At 36.1% G+C, this 14,376-nt stretch overlaps 1 protein-coding gene across 7 annotated transcripts in view; it reads left to right on the top strand.

Annotated features, from left to right (window-relative positions):
• Positions 1-14,376, top strand: part of KLHL13 (kelch like family member 13) — an 81,342-nt gene that overhangs the window by 49,653 nt on the left and 17,313 nt on the right. For all 7 annotated transcript variants that reach the window (XM_062006718.1, XM_062006717.1, XM_062006716.1 and 4 more), the window contains 3 exons: positions 10,476-10,617; positions 12,550-12,682; positions 12,932-13,128. In XM_062006718.1, the coding sequence (XP_061862702.1) occupies positions 10,476-10,617; positions 12,550-12,682; positions 12,932-13,128 (472 nt within the window). The remainder of the gene's footprint in view (positions 1-10,475; positions 10,618-12,549; positions 12,683-12,931; positions 13,129-14,376) is intronic.

Genomic DNA, 14,376 nt, shown 5'->3' with positions numbered 1-14,376 from the left:
TAAGCATAGGTTAAGAATTGGAGCACTATTTCAGAGAAAGTGAGGAACAAATCAGAATTTATTTCTATATAGCAGCTTTGGGCTGTAAAGAAATGTCATAGAATGTTAGGGGTTGGAAGGGACCTTTAGAGATCATCTAGTCCAACTCCCCTGCAGAAATATACGTCTCAAGTATTGTTCACTGGTGCTGTCTCATACATTACAAGGAAAATGCTTTCTTATTTCACACTAGTGATGTAATTTATATTGCTTACTAACATTTTGCACATCTTCCATTAACATGAATGGGAGAAATATGTGTGAAAATTCTGGAAATAGAAGTACCTTGAAGTACATCTACAAATAATTCAATAATGCAAAAATACTATTTCGAAAAATACCACGCCATAGGCTTATTCTATAAGCCTGTGTTCATGTGAGATGATTCCTAGCTGTTTTCTGAAAAGTTAAATGTTCCTTTAAGTGTATTTAGTCTCTGACATGCTGTGTTGAAAAATAAGTACATAAAAAACACCTTAGTACAGAATAAACTTAGAGCCTTCTACCCTTTTACAAGGAATAAGGGGTTGATACTTTTAACAGAAGCTGTCTTTGCATGTGTTTTCATAAATAACTGACTAATGTTACGAGAAATAAATGTGATATTCCGAATATACTGCAGCCAAAGGGTTTGCAACACACTCTACCGTGGGTCATGTGGTTGGGAAATTTGTATGATAGGAAATGCTTTGCAGTAATGGAAATCAGTTACTGTGCAGAAAAGTAGAATAAATTCTTAATACTCTGGAGTAATCAATGTTAGTTTTAGCTGCTTATATAGGTTAATGCTTTTGTGTCATCTTTCAAACCTCTGTTTTGCTCTACAGTGAAAGCTCTTTGAATTTCTACCCTAATTAAATACATATAGAGTTTATGTTATACTTAAATGGGAAAGGTATAAATGAAAAATTAATTAGATGATTTCTTTGTGAATCCACTCTGTCTGTCTCTACTGTCTTCATTTGTAATTTTTAGTAAATAAACCCTTTGTTGGGCTCTTGAGCATCTGACAGACTAGGTGGTATTCACACCAAAACAGACTCACTTATCTGGTAACATTTCCATTTTAAGCAATTATTTCCGAGGTGTGGCAAATTTCAACATGTTGAAAATCAATGTCCAGGTCAACCCAAATGTATGTATTTTTAAACTAATCTGACAACACATGCAAACAGATGAATTGGGTGGGTAGGGAACAGAAGGGCTCACATCTAACAAATAGAAGACTACTCCTAATCCCATCAATTTCATATATAGAATTCTCATTTATGCCTGCTGATCTTACTTTTGCTTTTTAAATAATAGGTATTTTAACAGATTATTCTAAGTTAGAAATGTGGAATTTAATTATAGTAATATAGAACTGGTAAAAACAAGGGCATTGGAAAACCAAATCTGGTTATCATGAGGTTTCCCAGTACAAGTGTGTTTTTTTTACAGGCTTACAGGTCCTCAAAATTATGTTCTCCTCCTTATAAAGCATGATGTTGCAATATTGACATTTTGTTGTGACATGCTATAGCATCTTTATTGAATTGTCTTGAATATGTTACTGAACCTATTCTGCCAGAATGTCAGTTCTGCCAGTTTGTCACTTTTGCTATTATTTCCTTCTTATTGTGGAAAAATCTTGTTGTCCCATTGCTTTCTGCTCAGTGGCTTTTCTAGTGTTGCACGGTGTATTCTGTTGAAGTCTGGATGGGGATACCTATGGATTTTCATCAAGTACTTGGTGAATATTGGGGTTTTAAAACAATAATCACTTGTTCTAAATGGTAATAGTGGGAATTGTAGTGTAATAATGTGTAGCTATAACACTGAAGTGGAAGTGCACATCTATATAATTGCTGTAATATTTTGTTCAGCAGTGACTGAGATTGTTGCAATATAAAAGGTGCAAAAATGTGTGTGTTCATGGTGGACAAGTCAGTCACACCAGCTATCTGACATGCTTAGATTTAAACCCATTATGTAGAAGGGGAATAAAAAGTGTAGTTTAAAGTAACTAATGCCTCCATACATTCTCCCCAGGAGACTGTAATAAAGGAATGCAAAACCAAGTGTGAGGTGACAAAGCAAGAGGAATGGTAGAGCAGACCTAGGCAGCAGAAAGAGCAGGAGTTAATTACCAAACCCTAAGGTTTGCTCACTACTTTTCCTGGCTTTTATCAAAATTATTCTGTACAGTATATAGGGGAAAAAAGCCGATACTCTGGAAAAGAATTGTTTCTAAATCTATTACAGGAATAGAGTAGGATATAAATTCTACGATCAAATCTTGAATGTGCAGGTGCCACCTTTTTTGTGTATAGGATATTTTTGTAGAGAGGAGCTATTCCTATGTGTATGAAAACTAACTTGAAAGACACATCAGGTAGAACCATAGTCTGCTGGTGCATGCAAAATGGTTTTAAGTGTTTTGCAATGCACAGGAGGTATTAAGCTGCCTTGCTAAAATGATGGCTTGTCTTTTGAACACGAAAGACAAAATATAAAGGGCAGAGAATAGGATGTGCAGTGTCAAGTCCAGCCTAAACTACAAAACCTGTGAGTGGCTGTTTATTTCCTTGACATTCTAAAAGCTAAAATACAAGTATTTCTGCTTCTGTAGAAAAGCTACAAAACATATATTTGCTTTGCCTTTTTTTAATAGTAGGAATCAATAGACTAACATCAACTTTGGCAAAAAGTTGTTAGAGAACCGTTTCTAATTTAGCATCATTAAACAATCTGAGTCTGCAAATTTAAGCTACAAATGGCTGAATGAATGTAAACCCTTTGTCAAATAGATAAACGTGGATGTGATACTAAGGCTCCCAGAGAGACTAAATACTGTTAGGAACAAAAGCTTTATAGCAATGACGGAGCCAAATATTGCTTTGTTTCTGTGGAAAACAAATTTGAATTAACCAGCGGGCTGTAATTATGCTGCAAACAGCTTGAGATCTCTGATAGTTTAGTTGTTTAAGAAGGAATTTTGAGAAGAACATTTTCTCTGTGTGTATCCCTGGGAAATCATACTGAAATGGTTGCTCAGTCCTTTCTGGTGGCTTTGTGGGACCTAATTTTGTTGCTGCCGTTGGTCACAGTGTGGTCTTACAAGGAAGTGATAAGAAAAATGTTTGAGTGATGTTGGGAATATCCTGATTTCTGTGATGTTCCTCTTCCCACTCGGATCCATTGACGCTTGGACCCGTGATCATGTAATCTGAGTGTTTCTAGAAGCCTTCATCATTTCTGTTGATGCCATGGGCTTGTGTGCTTGGACAGAAACTTTTTGTCAAGATGGCAATTTGTGTGTTCAAGTCCAAAGAGACTTGACTGTATTTTTTAAAAGAAAGAAAGAAATAAAAAAGGTTAAAGACCTGACATATATGCACTAGTCTCTAAAACTTTGCTTCTATATTAACTTGAGTTGCCTTGAGCCAGACTCTGGTTGAACAGGATTCAGTGTCCCTGTCCTTCAAGTAAGTTTGTGTGTGTTGATCCCCTTGTGGCCTTGCAGAGCTGCTCAGACTACATTGCTTCAGTACAGTTTCCCCTTTGGACACTTCTTAAGCTGGCCATTGCAATGAACATCTCGTGTCTGAGCAGCAGCTAAAGTTGGTGAGCTACCTACCTCTGCTTGCTGCCCATCAGCAGGTGATGGCCTTTGTCCTTCTTTGATGGTTTCAGGGGTTTGGAATACCGTTGGCCAGGGCCTTGTGAAATTAAAATGCCAGTTCCCCCTGGTTTTATCTGCTATGTAGAGCCTGGTTTTCTTGTTCTCCTTTTACAGAACACCTTTAGTTTAGGGGAAAGGTGGAAAATGGATATAGAAACATGTATTTGTTTTATAATGTAAGAAACAGGAAGCTTTATTTTATCCCTTTCTCCTGGAGTAGAGATTTAGAAGAGCTCAGTATCATTGATGTTACTAAACAAATGTTTAAATGTTCTGTTCTTACTGTTGTCCCAAGCAAACAGCATTAAATGGACTAGTAACCTGATTAAATGCAAAGTGTTTCTAGTTAACAGCTTCTACTTCATCTGTTAAAAATACACCCTTTAAGCTATTGGGTAAAAGCAGTGATATCTGAAGCTGGCAGCATGGAACTAGTGGTCATAATAAGAAAGGGGGGCGGAAGCATGTTTCCTATGCCATTATAATGCTTTGTGTATATCCCAAGTGATTGAGGTTGTGCCTTCCAGTGCTCTTCTGGCATTCATCCTACTTTCAGACCTTTAGCAGTAGCCTGTGTTAGTATCTGTATGCCCCCAAAGAAAATACTGACGTGTTGGTTGCTCCGTTAAGAGAGGAGTTAACTTGCTCTGTCAAACTATCAGAACACAGGTGGCCTTTTGGGTTTTTTAATCTTTTAAAATGTAAACTTGCATTTTCTGTAGAAACCTTTGCTGTATTTTTGTACTAAGAAACCATGAAGAAATTATAAAACTGGTTAGTTTTAGTGGGTTTCTGACACCACAAAGGAATTAAGTTAGAAATGCCTGTTAAAAATAGTAATAAAAGATGTGATATTATTTTAAGGGATGACAACTGTTAAAGTAACTTCTTTGCCAGAATAAATGATTTCCTGAAATTGTATGCATAGAAAATGCTGAAAGGAAGACATGTGAAATATCATGATTATGTACTTACTTTGTTCATCTGCATTATGTTAATATTTGAATTTCTTGAGAAGCATTATGAGATTTTCTTTTATACGATGCTGCCATATCAGTTATGCTTATTCAGCTCCTAGGTGGCTATGTAATTTATCAGGGAATTCCTAAATTCATTACTCTGAAAGCTGGAACATCTGTTTATAATGGGAAGACAGTAAGATAGTCAATACTTAAATTATTTTTTGGCAGACTAAGCATACTAAAATACTTTTTGGCAGATTATGCACACAATGTAAAGAATTACTCTATATTGAATAGTAACTGAAAGTTTCATTGTGTTTCACTGGCCTTTTCATTAATCAGTACATGAACAAAAGAAATGTATAGCTGCATGTAAAGGATAGCCTTATAATGTACCACATTCTTTGATACATCATAAAGTAATAAAGATTGGTTGGATAAGAATATATTGATACGAAGTCAGTTTCTTTGTTGATAAATACCAGAGTACTGGCACATGCCAGGAGTGATTGTTGAAGATGCCGTTTACCAGAGACCAGAACACTTGCAATCACGGTTCATTGAACAGTAATTTGACAGAGAAAATAAGGTTATAATCCTTTCAAAAACAAGCTATTGAGATTCACCAAATTAAGAATTCACTGTCTGGCCAATATGGTTTTGGCAGGCTTTTACTGAGTTACATAAAGACTGTGGGTTTTAAATAAATCAGAGAATATGCTCTCTAAAATATCTTTAGCTGTAGGCTCCACCTCTTACTTTGTTTTCCGAGACTGTGCACTGTCCTCTGACAGAGCAATGGTTGACTGATATAAACGAACAAATCCCCAATAATATTCTTAGTTGCTTTGTTTCTGTTGCATCAGAATAAGTTTAACTCCTGAAGAAAACAGAACAGAATATTGTTTTATTTAATTCCTGCCACTGAGCTCTATACAATATGGAAGCTCCATAACTTGAATATTCTAGTTGAGAGTAAAACTTGTCATAGTTTCCACAGACCCCTGCTTATCATGGGTCACCTGGATGACTTAGAGCTTCTTTAACAGGCTAATAGTTGCTAAGTGCTTTAGAAAGCAATTTACCTCTGTGAATCGTGTTACAACTGCAGCCAGCTCAAAAATAATCATTAGTATCTGCTGGGAAGTTCCATTGCTTAAAGCATATTTTGAAGGAAGACGCAGATAGCAGCTATGCTATAGATGTGAACAACCGTGTTTGTCAGCAAGCCTTCAGCAAAGGGTTTAGTGAATAAGGTTCAAGGTCTGGCTACTGGATCTGTATCCTGTCCCCAGTCACAGGATTAGTGACTCTATTGCTCTCTATATATTTCTGTTTCTCCTTCAAAGTCAGTTGACAGTTTCATAATTCACTGCATTTAATCTAAAGAGATAGCATTTGGAATTGGGAACAGTAATGGACAGAAGTCCTGTAAATACTTAGGTCTGTCCATGCATTTTCAAATTGCTTAGTTAGTATTCTTCGGAAACACTAAGCTCCCTAATGTTTGGGCCAGTCTAAATATTGACTTATGCCACTTCTCCATATGCAGATGGTAGCAATTAAACCTTGAAGCTCATGAAGACCATTGAGATGTTTCACCTTCCTGTAGTCTTTTCATTAACAGAAGTCATGTGGTGGTGTTGGGACTCCACTGGTTACTGGTGTGGTAAAAAGATTTAGGGAATTGTTTACCTGACTAGTACTTAAAAGCCACTGGACTTGTGTCTCTCAAATCAATGAGATATTAAATAATACTACTGAATTGTTCCATTTGAATTTTTTGTCCACTGAGGTAGTGCTTAGCTATAGATTTTGCCTACCTGTGCAGACAAAAAACCACCCCAACAACCAACTCAAATGCAGCCCCCAAAATTCAGTGTAGCCTCTTCAGTTAGCTTTGCAAAACTTGAACTGCTGTAGGTTGTGGGATTTTTTTCTTAGCTTAATGTTTTGTTTGTTGTCTTTCTAGCTGTAAAGTAGTTGCTAACTGCATAGTAGATGGACAAGATTAATATCTTTAGAGAGTAAATAGATGGAAGCTAATCTAGGAAGCAATCACCTAAAGAAAGCTTACTTTTAAGGATATGTTTTAATGGTAGAAAGCAAAACACTGTAATTTACAACGCTCTCCAGACCAAGTGTATATATTGAAAGTGGTGTTAGTATCTGTAGAGCAACTTGGTGGGAATGATCCCTACATGTTATTGTAGTTTTAGCTGCCTCCTTGAAGTTCTTTTTTAACCTCGGTTAAAAATGCTGCTGCTGCACTTCTTGTTTAATGATTTCTATTGATCAGAACAGTAACATTAATTAGAGAATGAATTAGCTTTCTTCTTAGGTGGTATGCTTAATTGTGATATACTGTACTTACAATAAAGTTAAAAAAAGTCAATATGTTTACATTCATTATTATCTAATTAATTATAGTGCTTAGCAGACCTATGTTAATGAAAATAAATAATACCTTTGGTAAGTATCCAGATGAGACAGATGTACTTACTCTGTTTTTCTTGGGAGTTTGGTTGGAAATAAAGTGCTTTACCCATCTGTTCTGGATGTGAATGGCAGAGTTATTTCTGATTGTTCGTTTGCAGCCCCTCCCAAACAGAAATTTCATTCTCAGTACTTGAAAATGTCTTTGCAGTGCAGTTTTAAATTACTCGGGTTGTGTATGATAGAGTGCTTGGGTTTTGCTGTTTCTTTGTGTATTGGTACCAACACAGTGAATAAGAGCTGTTGCATTTTCACTTTGTCTCACAAAGACGGGTATCCCTTGTATGAAGATAAATGCTGAAACTGATACAAAGCCAATGACTAACTCATAATTTCTGCTTGCTCCAGGAGTGCTCTTTCCCTCTGAGTGAATGTCATAAGGCTGGCATTCAGGGCATCAGTGCACTTTTGTCAGATCTGATTGCTGACTTGCTTTCTAACTTCTGCCAAAACCAGCTCCTGAATGTCACTTTCTCCATAATGGGAGAGGTACTCTCCTTTGCTGCACTGTTAAGCTGTAGGTAAAAAAGATGGTGTATTTAAAACCCATAACCAAACAAAAACCCACAGATTCTTTTAATTTGTCATAATTGTTTAGATATAAAGCAAAACCCAATATGTAAGTGATACCATTTGGGTTTATTTGAATGAGTTTATTCTCATGTAGTTACATGCATCCACGTTAATGTTTGAGACTAGAAATGTAACACATATTCTGTGGTGAATTTTTACAGTGTGGAAGTTTGCAATTTTTAATGCCTAATCCACCCGCACAAGTTCCTGTACGTACAGGAAATGTGGAAGGGAGATAGTGAAAAATCTCTTCTGCATAAGAGCATCACGTTGTGAGCAGCTGAGCTTATACGTATGATATAGGTATTAGACAACTATCCATGATGTGCTGAAAATCGGGTAGGAGAAATAACTGCTTCAGTATTGCAAGTATTTGGAAATGCGCTGTATCTGCCATTGACTGTGCAGTAGTAACAAGACATCTTATGCTATGGAGGACCTCTTAGGACAGAGCTTGAGAAGTTGAGTGTGATATGACCCATTCAGAGAAACTCTTCCATTATCACTGCCATTCTTGGGGTAAATAAATGAATCATGGTCAAGGTCTTTGCCTTCATTTGTAAAAATTATGAAGTATGTTGGGAAATAAAAGTTAAATGGTGTTTGTGGTAAAAAGACCAAACAGCCAAGAAAGCTGGGATGTTGTACTTTTCCTAATGTTTTTAACTGTATATCTTCTATTTTCCTCTTCTGAGTTTAGAAAAAAGAGTATTTAAAAAAGCCCTTTACATAATGGCTATCTAATCTGATGTTTCAGAAGATCTTTCATGGGTAAATAGTCAGATTCATGCCAGTTGAATCTGCTTCCTTCCCACCCACGCTTACAAGTCTCGCCACATTATTTTGTGTGTATAAATTTAGAGACTGGATGTCCTTTGAAATTTTCCTTAGACTCTTTCCTTGATGTGATTGTATTAAAGTTAAAACAAATGACCACATAAAATCCCTAAACTAAACTCAAAACATCAGAGAACAAAGTGAACAAAAACATTTTAAAGGTCCCTTCCAAACCCTACCATTCTATGATTCTATGAGCTAGCAACTGTTTTGCTGCTGTTTTACATCATTGTATACACTAGTTGGCTGCCAAAGGTAGTTTGGAGAGCACTTTTCAAAGGTATACCCTGTAAAACTTCATTTAAATGACACTCTGAATTTGTTTTAGAAAATTAGAGATAATTCTGTTTCAAAAATGACACAGTTTTTGCATGCTGCAGGACATACATGCTTATTAATTTTTTCAGATGTCTGAGTATTGAGTTCCTACATTGGAAGTCAAAGCTATTTAGATGTGCCCTTGTTCCTCCTTTCTGTTATGTCTGTGTGCATAAAATCTCGCTGTTTCAAACCCATGTACACTGTTGAATGGTGAATTTGTTTTGAATTTGTTTTCATAGCTGACCTTGCATACCCATGGGTTTGAACAAAGAACCTCAGTACTGTCAGGATAATGTGTGAGTTTCAGAAACTACTCTAACATAGTCTGTGTACTCCCAAAATGGTGAGGGGCAGATACTTGTTTTAAAAAAGAAACAGAACTTTTTTTTTTTAACAAGAAATGGGAGTTATTTTTCATCTGCACATTCCAAATTTGTCCTGTGTCAAAACTTGGCAAGGGGAGGAAAATTTTAGCACATTCTTGTAATTTATTTCAAGTAATTTCTGAAACTTCTCTTAGAGGCCAATGTTTTTACCTGCATGTTTAAAATGTGGGAAACGTTTCGTAGCTGATACTTAGAGCAATTATGTCAAACTGCTATGAATCTTTCTTTGGAACATGGAGCCTTTAGTAATAATAAAGCTGCCCTCATCTGTAAATTAACAGCTTATATTTGCTAATTAATATTGTGTATATATGCATTATACGGCTATGCATGCTGTAGACAGCACATTAGAACATGGAAATTGCAGGAACTAGTTAATATTTCTGGAGCTGAAATTTATTTACATTTTATAATTATTACAGGTTAGTGTAGTAAGAATCTCACATAAAGAATCTCTTTATGTAAACCTAATTTACATCTCAAGATTAAAATGGAAGGCTAATAATAGTGCAGTAATTCTTTAACAATTCTACCTAAAATTAGCTCTTCCTATCTAGATTTGGACAGTAATTGCTTGGAATCAAAACCATAAGTATAGACTTCATGCTAACAAGTCTTAAATTAAGAAGTGGTTGCCTGCAGTAGCAAAATACTGGATGTCGTGTCCTAAACAAGTTGTTCTAGTTATGAGTTTCTAAAGGTAGCTTAAAGTTACAGCTTCAAACTCAACTATGTATGGTTTCTATTATTGTGCTCAAACTTGACCAAGATAATGCCAGCCATAAGAATGAAATGACTGAACTGTAATATTTTACTTTAGAGCTTCAGTCTTTTCATTTTTCTTGGCAATCTGATAAGATACTTGATTTTGAGAACTGGACAAAACCCCTGGAAGCATCCTACAATTCTGGAAGCACACACAGAAATAATGTGCGAGTGCCTTAGTGAACACGGAAGAAAAGGGAAAAATTTTGAGCTGGAAATGAAGCTTTTTATGCTGTTTTAGAGACTGTTAACACTTCACTTTTTTAGAATAGCTGAAGGGAACCACTAAGGACTGATTCTGTTGCCTGCTGGTGCTTGACATGTAGCCTTCATGCTGTTACATTTCATCCCAGAAGACTATGGTTTTAATACACAAGAGCACTGAATGAAAATGAGTTTGATCTTGAGGTTTCTTTCTTCTAATCTTCTCAGATCTCTGGTGGAAGAGGAGGATCCTCATATGAAAGTGTCTCTTGGTAGCAGCGATATGGGCATCTCTGCCCACCTGCAGTCTTCGAAGACAGGGACCACAAGATTTTTCACCAGCAATACTCACAGTTCTGTGGTATTACAGGTAATGAAATGTTACTGTGTCAATATTGATCTGTATGGGAAATTTCAGCTCAAAAAAAAGGAAAAAAAAATGTCTTCACCCAATAGACTTTATCAAAGTAATAATTACTAAAAAGCTTCAAAATAGTACATGTTAGTGTGCTGTGCTGACAGTGCCCACAAGCAAGCATGGCTTCACTTTGCCTGCAAATTAAAGGCTTGACTTTTAACAACAGCTTGTTACAACCCAAGGAAATGGTCAAGGTTTTTTATCTCTGTCCAGTCTCCATTTTGAAGCCATGGTATCATTTAAACTATCAAGTGACAGCTGTATCAAAGAAGCTCACTTGAATATAACCATGGAATTACGTTAAGCAAATGCTTGTACTGTCTCTTGTGTGAGAGCTGCCTTTAGGAATGCTCCTCCTTCATGTCACGAAGATGGCAGAGCCTTGCCAGCTTTGGTGTAACACCCTGTGCTGAGTGTGACTATATGGCACTACCATGTAATAGAATGTTCCTCTAATGGATAAAAATATTATCTTATCTGAAGCTTGAAGAACTTAGGAGATAAAATTACTTTACTTTTTGTTTCTGCTGGAGATTTTGCATACTATACTGTCTCAGCCTCACAGCTTTCATAGCTCTTGCTACTTTCCAATGCAGTCTTTTTCAGAAGTGCAGATTACCTGTATGACCCAATTTGTTGGGGAACTGCCACTTATCTTTTTGATTTTCTGCCTAATAGATTACCTAAGTTTTGGGACAAATAATTGGACTTCTTTTTTAAATTCAAAGAAACTGATGATTCTTTTGGTTTAGTTTCTAAGGCTTGAGCACGTGCACATAACCCTCCCTCATTTGAACTGTAGGCAGAGCTCACAGCTTATTTCCTCCTAATTCTTTTTTTTTTTCTTCAAAATTTGAGCAAATAGAAAATGTACTTGTAAAGCCTTTGTTGGTAGGAACTACAGGGAAGTAGTTTGAGTCATTGAAATACATTAGTTTATATAATCCTGTGTTTGGCTTCTGATCTGTGTGAGCTAATAGCTCATTTTTCTATTTGCACTCTGTTCTTTTCTGTGTGACAAATGGGAATGTTAATTTCTCCTTACTGTTGCAGTTTTAAAAATACAACCTTGCTTTAAGATATCTTAAACTTTTAACCATGTGGGCTGATGCCAAGGCTTGCCTGAGTGTTAACTCCATAAATACAAACATTTACATTCTTGTTAGTACTAGAAAAACATCAGACATGCCCAGTTGAAGGAGGATTTTAAGTCTGAGCTCCTGTTCTGCGCTGAAAGAGAGGAATATTCCACCCATCTCCTCCAGTATCCCAAACAGGGCATATCTTTAGAGAAAAATCTTACTCTGGGATGATGCTGTAGACTCCTTTTTTTTTCAAATCACATTTAGCCATTACAAAGAATTAAAAAAAAAGATCAGATATACAATGTGAGCTTGTTTTTGAGTTTTTGCCATGTAAACTTTAGTAATGAATTTGATAATGATGAAACCAGGCAACAGCTTTCCTTTCAGGCCCCAGTGTTTTGCAGCCTCTTAAGATTTCTAAGCACTGAAACTGATGTGAAACTAAAATATATCTAGAATGCATGTGTGTCCAGAAGGGGTAGGTCCAAATAGATATCAGTCTGTACCTGAAGAAGTTGCTGAGATGCCAGCTTACAAAACAAACTTCTTTGTGAAAAATAACTTAATTGGTAGAATAAAGCTACTTGGTAAAGCCCAGTGTACTTTGTATTCTTTGGCCATTTCTGGAAATTAATAATTATTCTGCTTGTTTTTTTCATAAGATGATAAATTAGTTCTTAGTGACTTTTTGGAACTACAGTACACATCCACATAAAAGTAAGTATGTATCTACACAAGGGAGAAACAAAAGAAATTCCTCCCAAATCAAATGGATGTTGATGTTATGCTCTTCTTGCAGGGTTTTGACCAGCTGCGAGTGGAAGGTTTGCTTTGTGATGTGACACTTGTTCCAGGAGATGGTGATGAAGTGTTTCCTGTTCACAGAGCAATGATGGCTTCTGCAAGTGATTATTTCAAGGCTATGTTCACAGGTGGTGTTTTTGTTAAAGTAATGCAAACTACTATCTCCAAATTGCTGTTGTTTGGACACTGATACACTTAATCTTGTGTGTGAATCAGCCCAGGACTGCAAACAACTCTCTGTACTTATCCTCCCCTTACTGTTGCATATGGGTTTTTTAATTAAACCATGATTTTTTAGTTTGATTTTAGATAACTATATGAAATTATTTCAACCCAATCATAATGATGGTATAAATATACCTACCTGTCTCTTTCAGGAGGAATGAAGGAACAGGATTTAATGTGCATTAAGCTTCATGGTGTTAACAAAATTGGTTTAAAGAAGATCATTGATTTCATTTATACTGCAAAACTTTCGCTTAACATGGACAACCTTCAGGACACTCTAGAAGCTGCCAGTTTTTTGCAGATTTTACCTGTTTTGGACTTCTGTAAAGTATTTCTTATCTCTGGGGTAAGACTTAATACTTGTTTGACATGTACAATGATTAAGGCCTGGATATGATTTGTTGGAGTTTGTTTTTTTTAGAACAACGACTATGCAATAGTGAAAGTTAAGTCTAAAACTTGCCATTATTCAATATTTGGATTCCTAGGAAACAAATTTGCTTTACACTTTTTGGAAACTTTATTCTCCTGAGTGTTGTGTACAGTGTGAGTTTGATATAAATGTTACACCACAAAATTCTTCTAATTCCTATCTGCATTGCAGTGATGATAGTCATAATTCCAAGACTTATTACAGGATTTCTTAGTTCATACCCTCACACTATATCCTTCCATAAGAAAGCTACTTGGTGAGTTGAAGCAAAAAAAGTCGTGGAAGAGCAACTTGCTGTTGCTGTCTGTGATGGTCACCACAATTGTGGGCTCTGTTCCTCAAACCAAAAAGATTTCAAGGAAGTATATCAACAGAGAGGATCACATGCTCCCTTCAAGATAAACATCAAACAGTTTTGCAGTTTTCTCTATATGAAAAACAAACGTCTGATTTTGTAAATGTAAGAGAGCTGTTGAAAATTCAGCTTCTTAAGTGGTAACTGGCGTCCTATGCAAGCTTTTTCCCAGGTTCTGCCTTCATGGGAAAAGGTATGTTAAGGAAAGAGATGTGCCATTTATCTGCCTCCAACCTCTTATTAAAAGCGTTAGAATTATAATAATCTGTTGTTTGTTGAGCATAGCTCACATTCACATTTGGTCAGTTTGGGTTGTTTTTCAGAGATTTTATTTTTTTAATACCTTTTATTACTTAAATCTCAGATACCAGAGGTTTCAGAGTCTCACTGCACGACTGCACTCATTCTAGCATTATAGTCAACTTACTGCATATATTTTCTGTGCTTCAGTTATGTTCATTTCATTTTATTTCTGTAGTTAAATCAGTACAATCTCACAAGATACGGTTATCTGTTTTCTCACTTAAATGCAGTACATAAGTGATATCAATATATGATGCCTTGATAGTTCCTGCCCTACAGTCTTGTATTAATATGACTCTCTGTCTTCCCAACAATACGAAGTGTGTACTTGTTGGGTTGCAGAATGGGAGCTGTAAGATCTGTAAGTGCTGTCAAAGCAGTTCTGCTTAGAAAGACACTCAGCCGTTATTTCTAATGTTTCCTGGAGGTTTCCTGATGTTGATGTTAACTGCTGATACACTTTACTAGAAATCTCTCTTTACCTGTAACAGGGAAACTGGTGC

This window comes from Colius striatus, chromosome 13 (genome assembly GCF_028858725.1).
Source record: "Colius striatus isolate bColStr4 chromosome 13, bColStr4.1.hap1, whole genome shotgun sequence".
Classification (NCBI taxonomy): Eukaryota; Metazoa; Chordata; class Aves; order Coliiformes; family Coliidae; genus Colius; species Colius striatus.
This window is presented reverse-complemented; position numbering and strand designations above follow the sequence as displayed.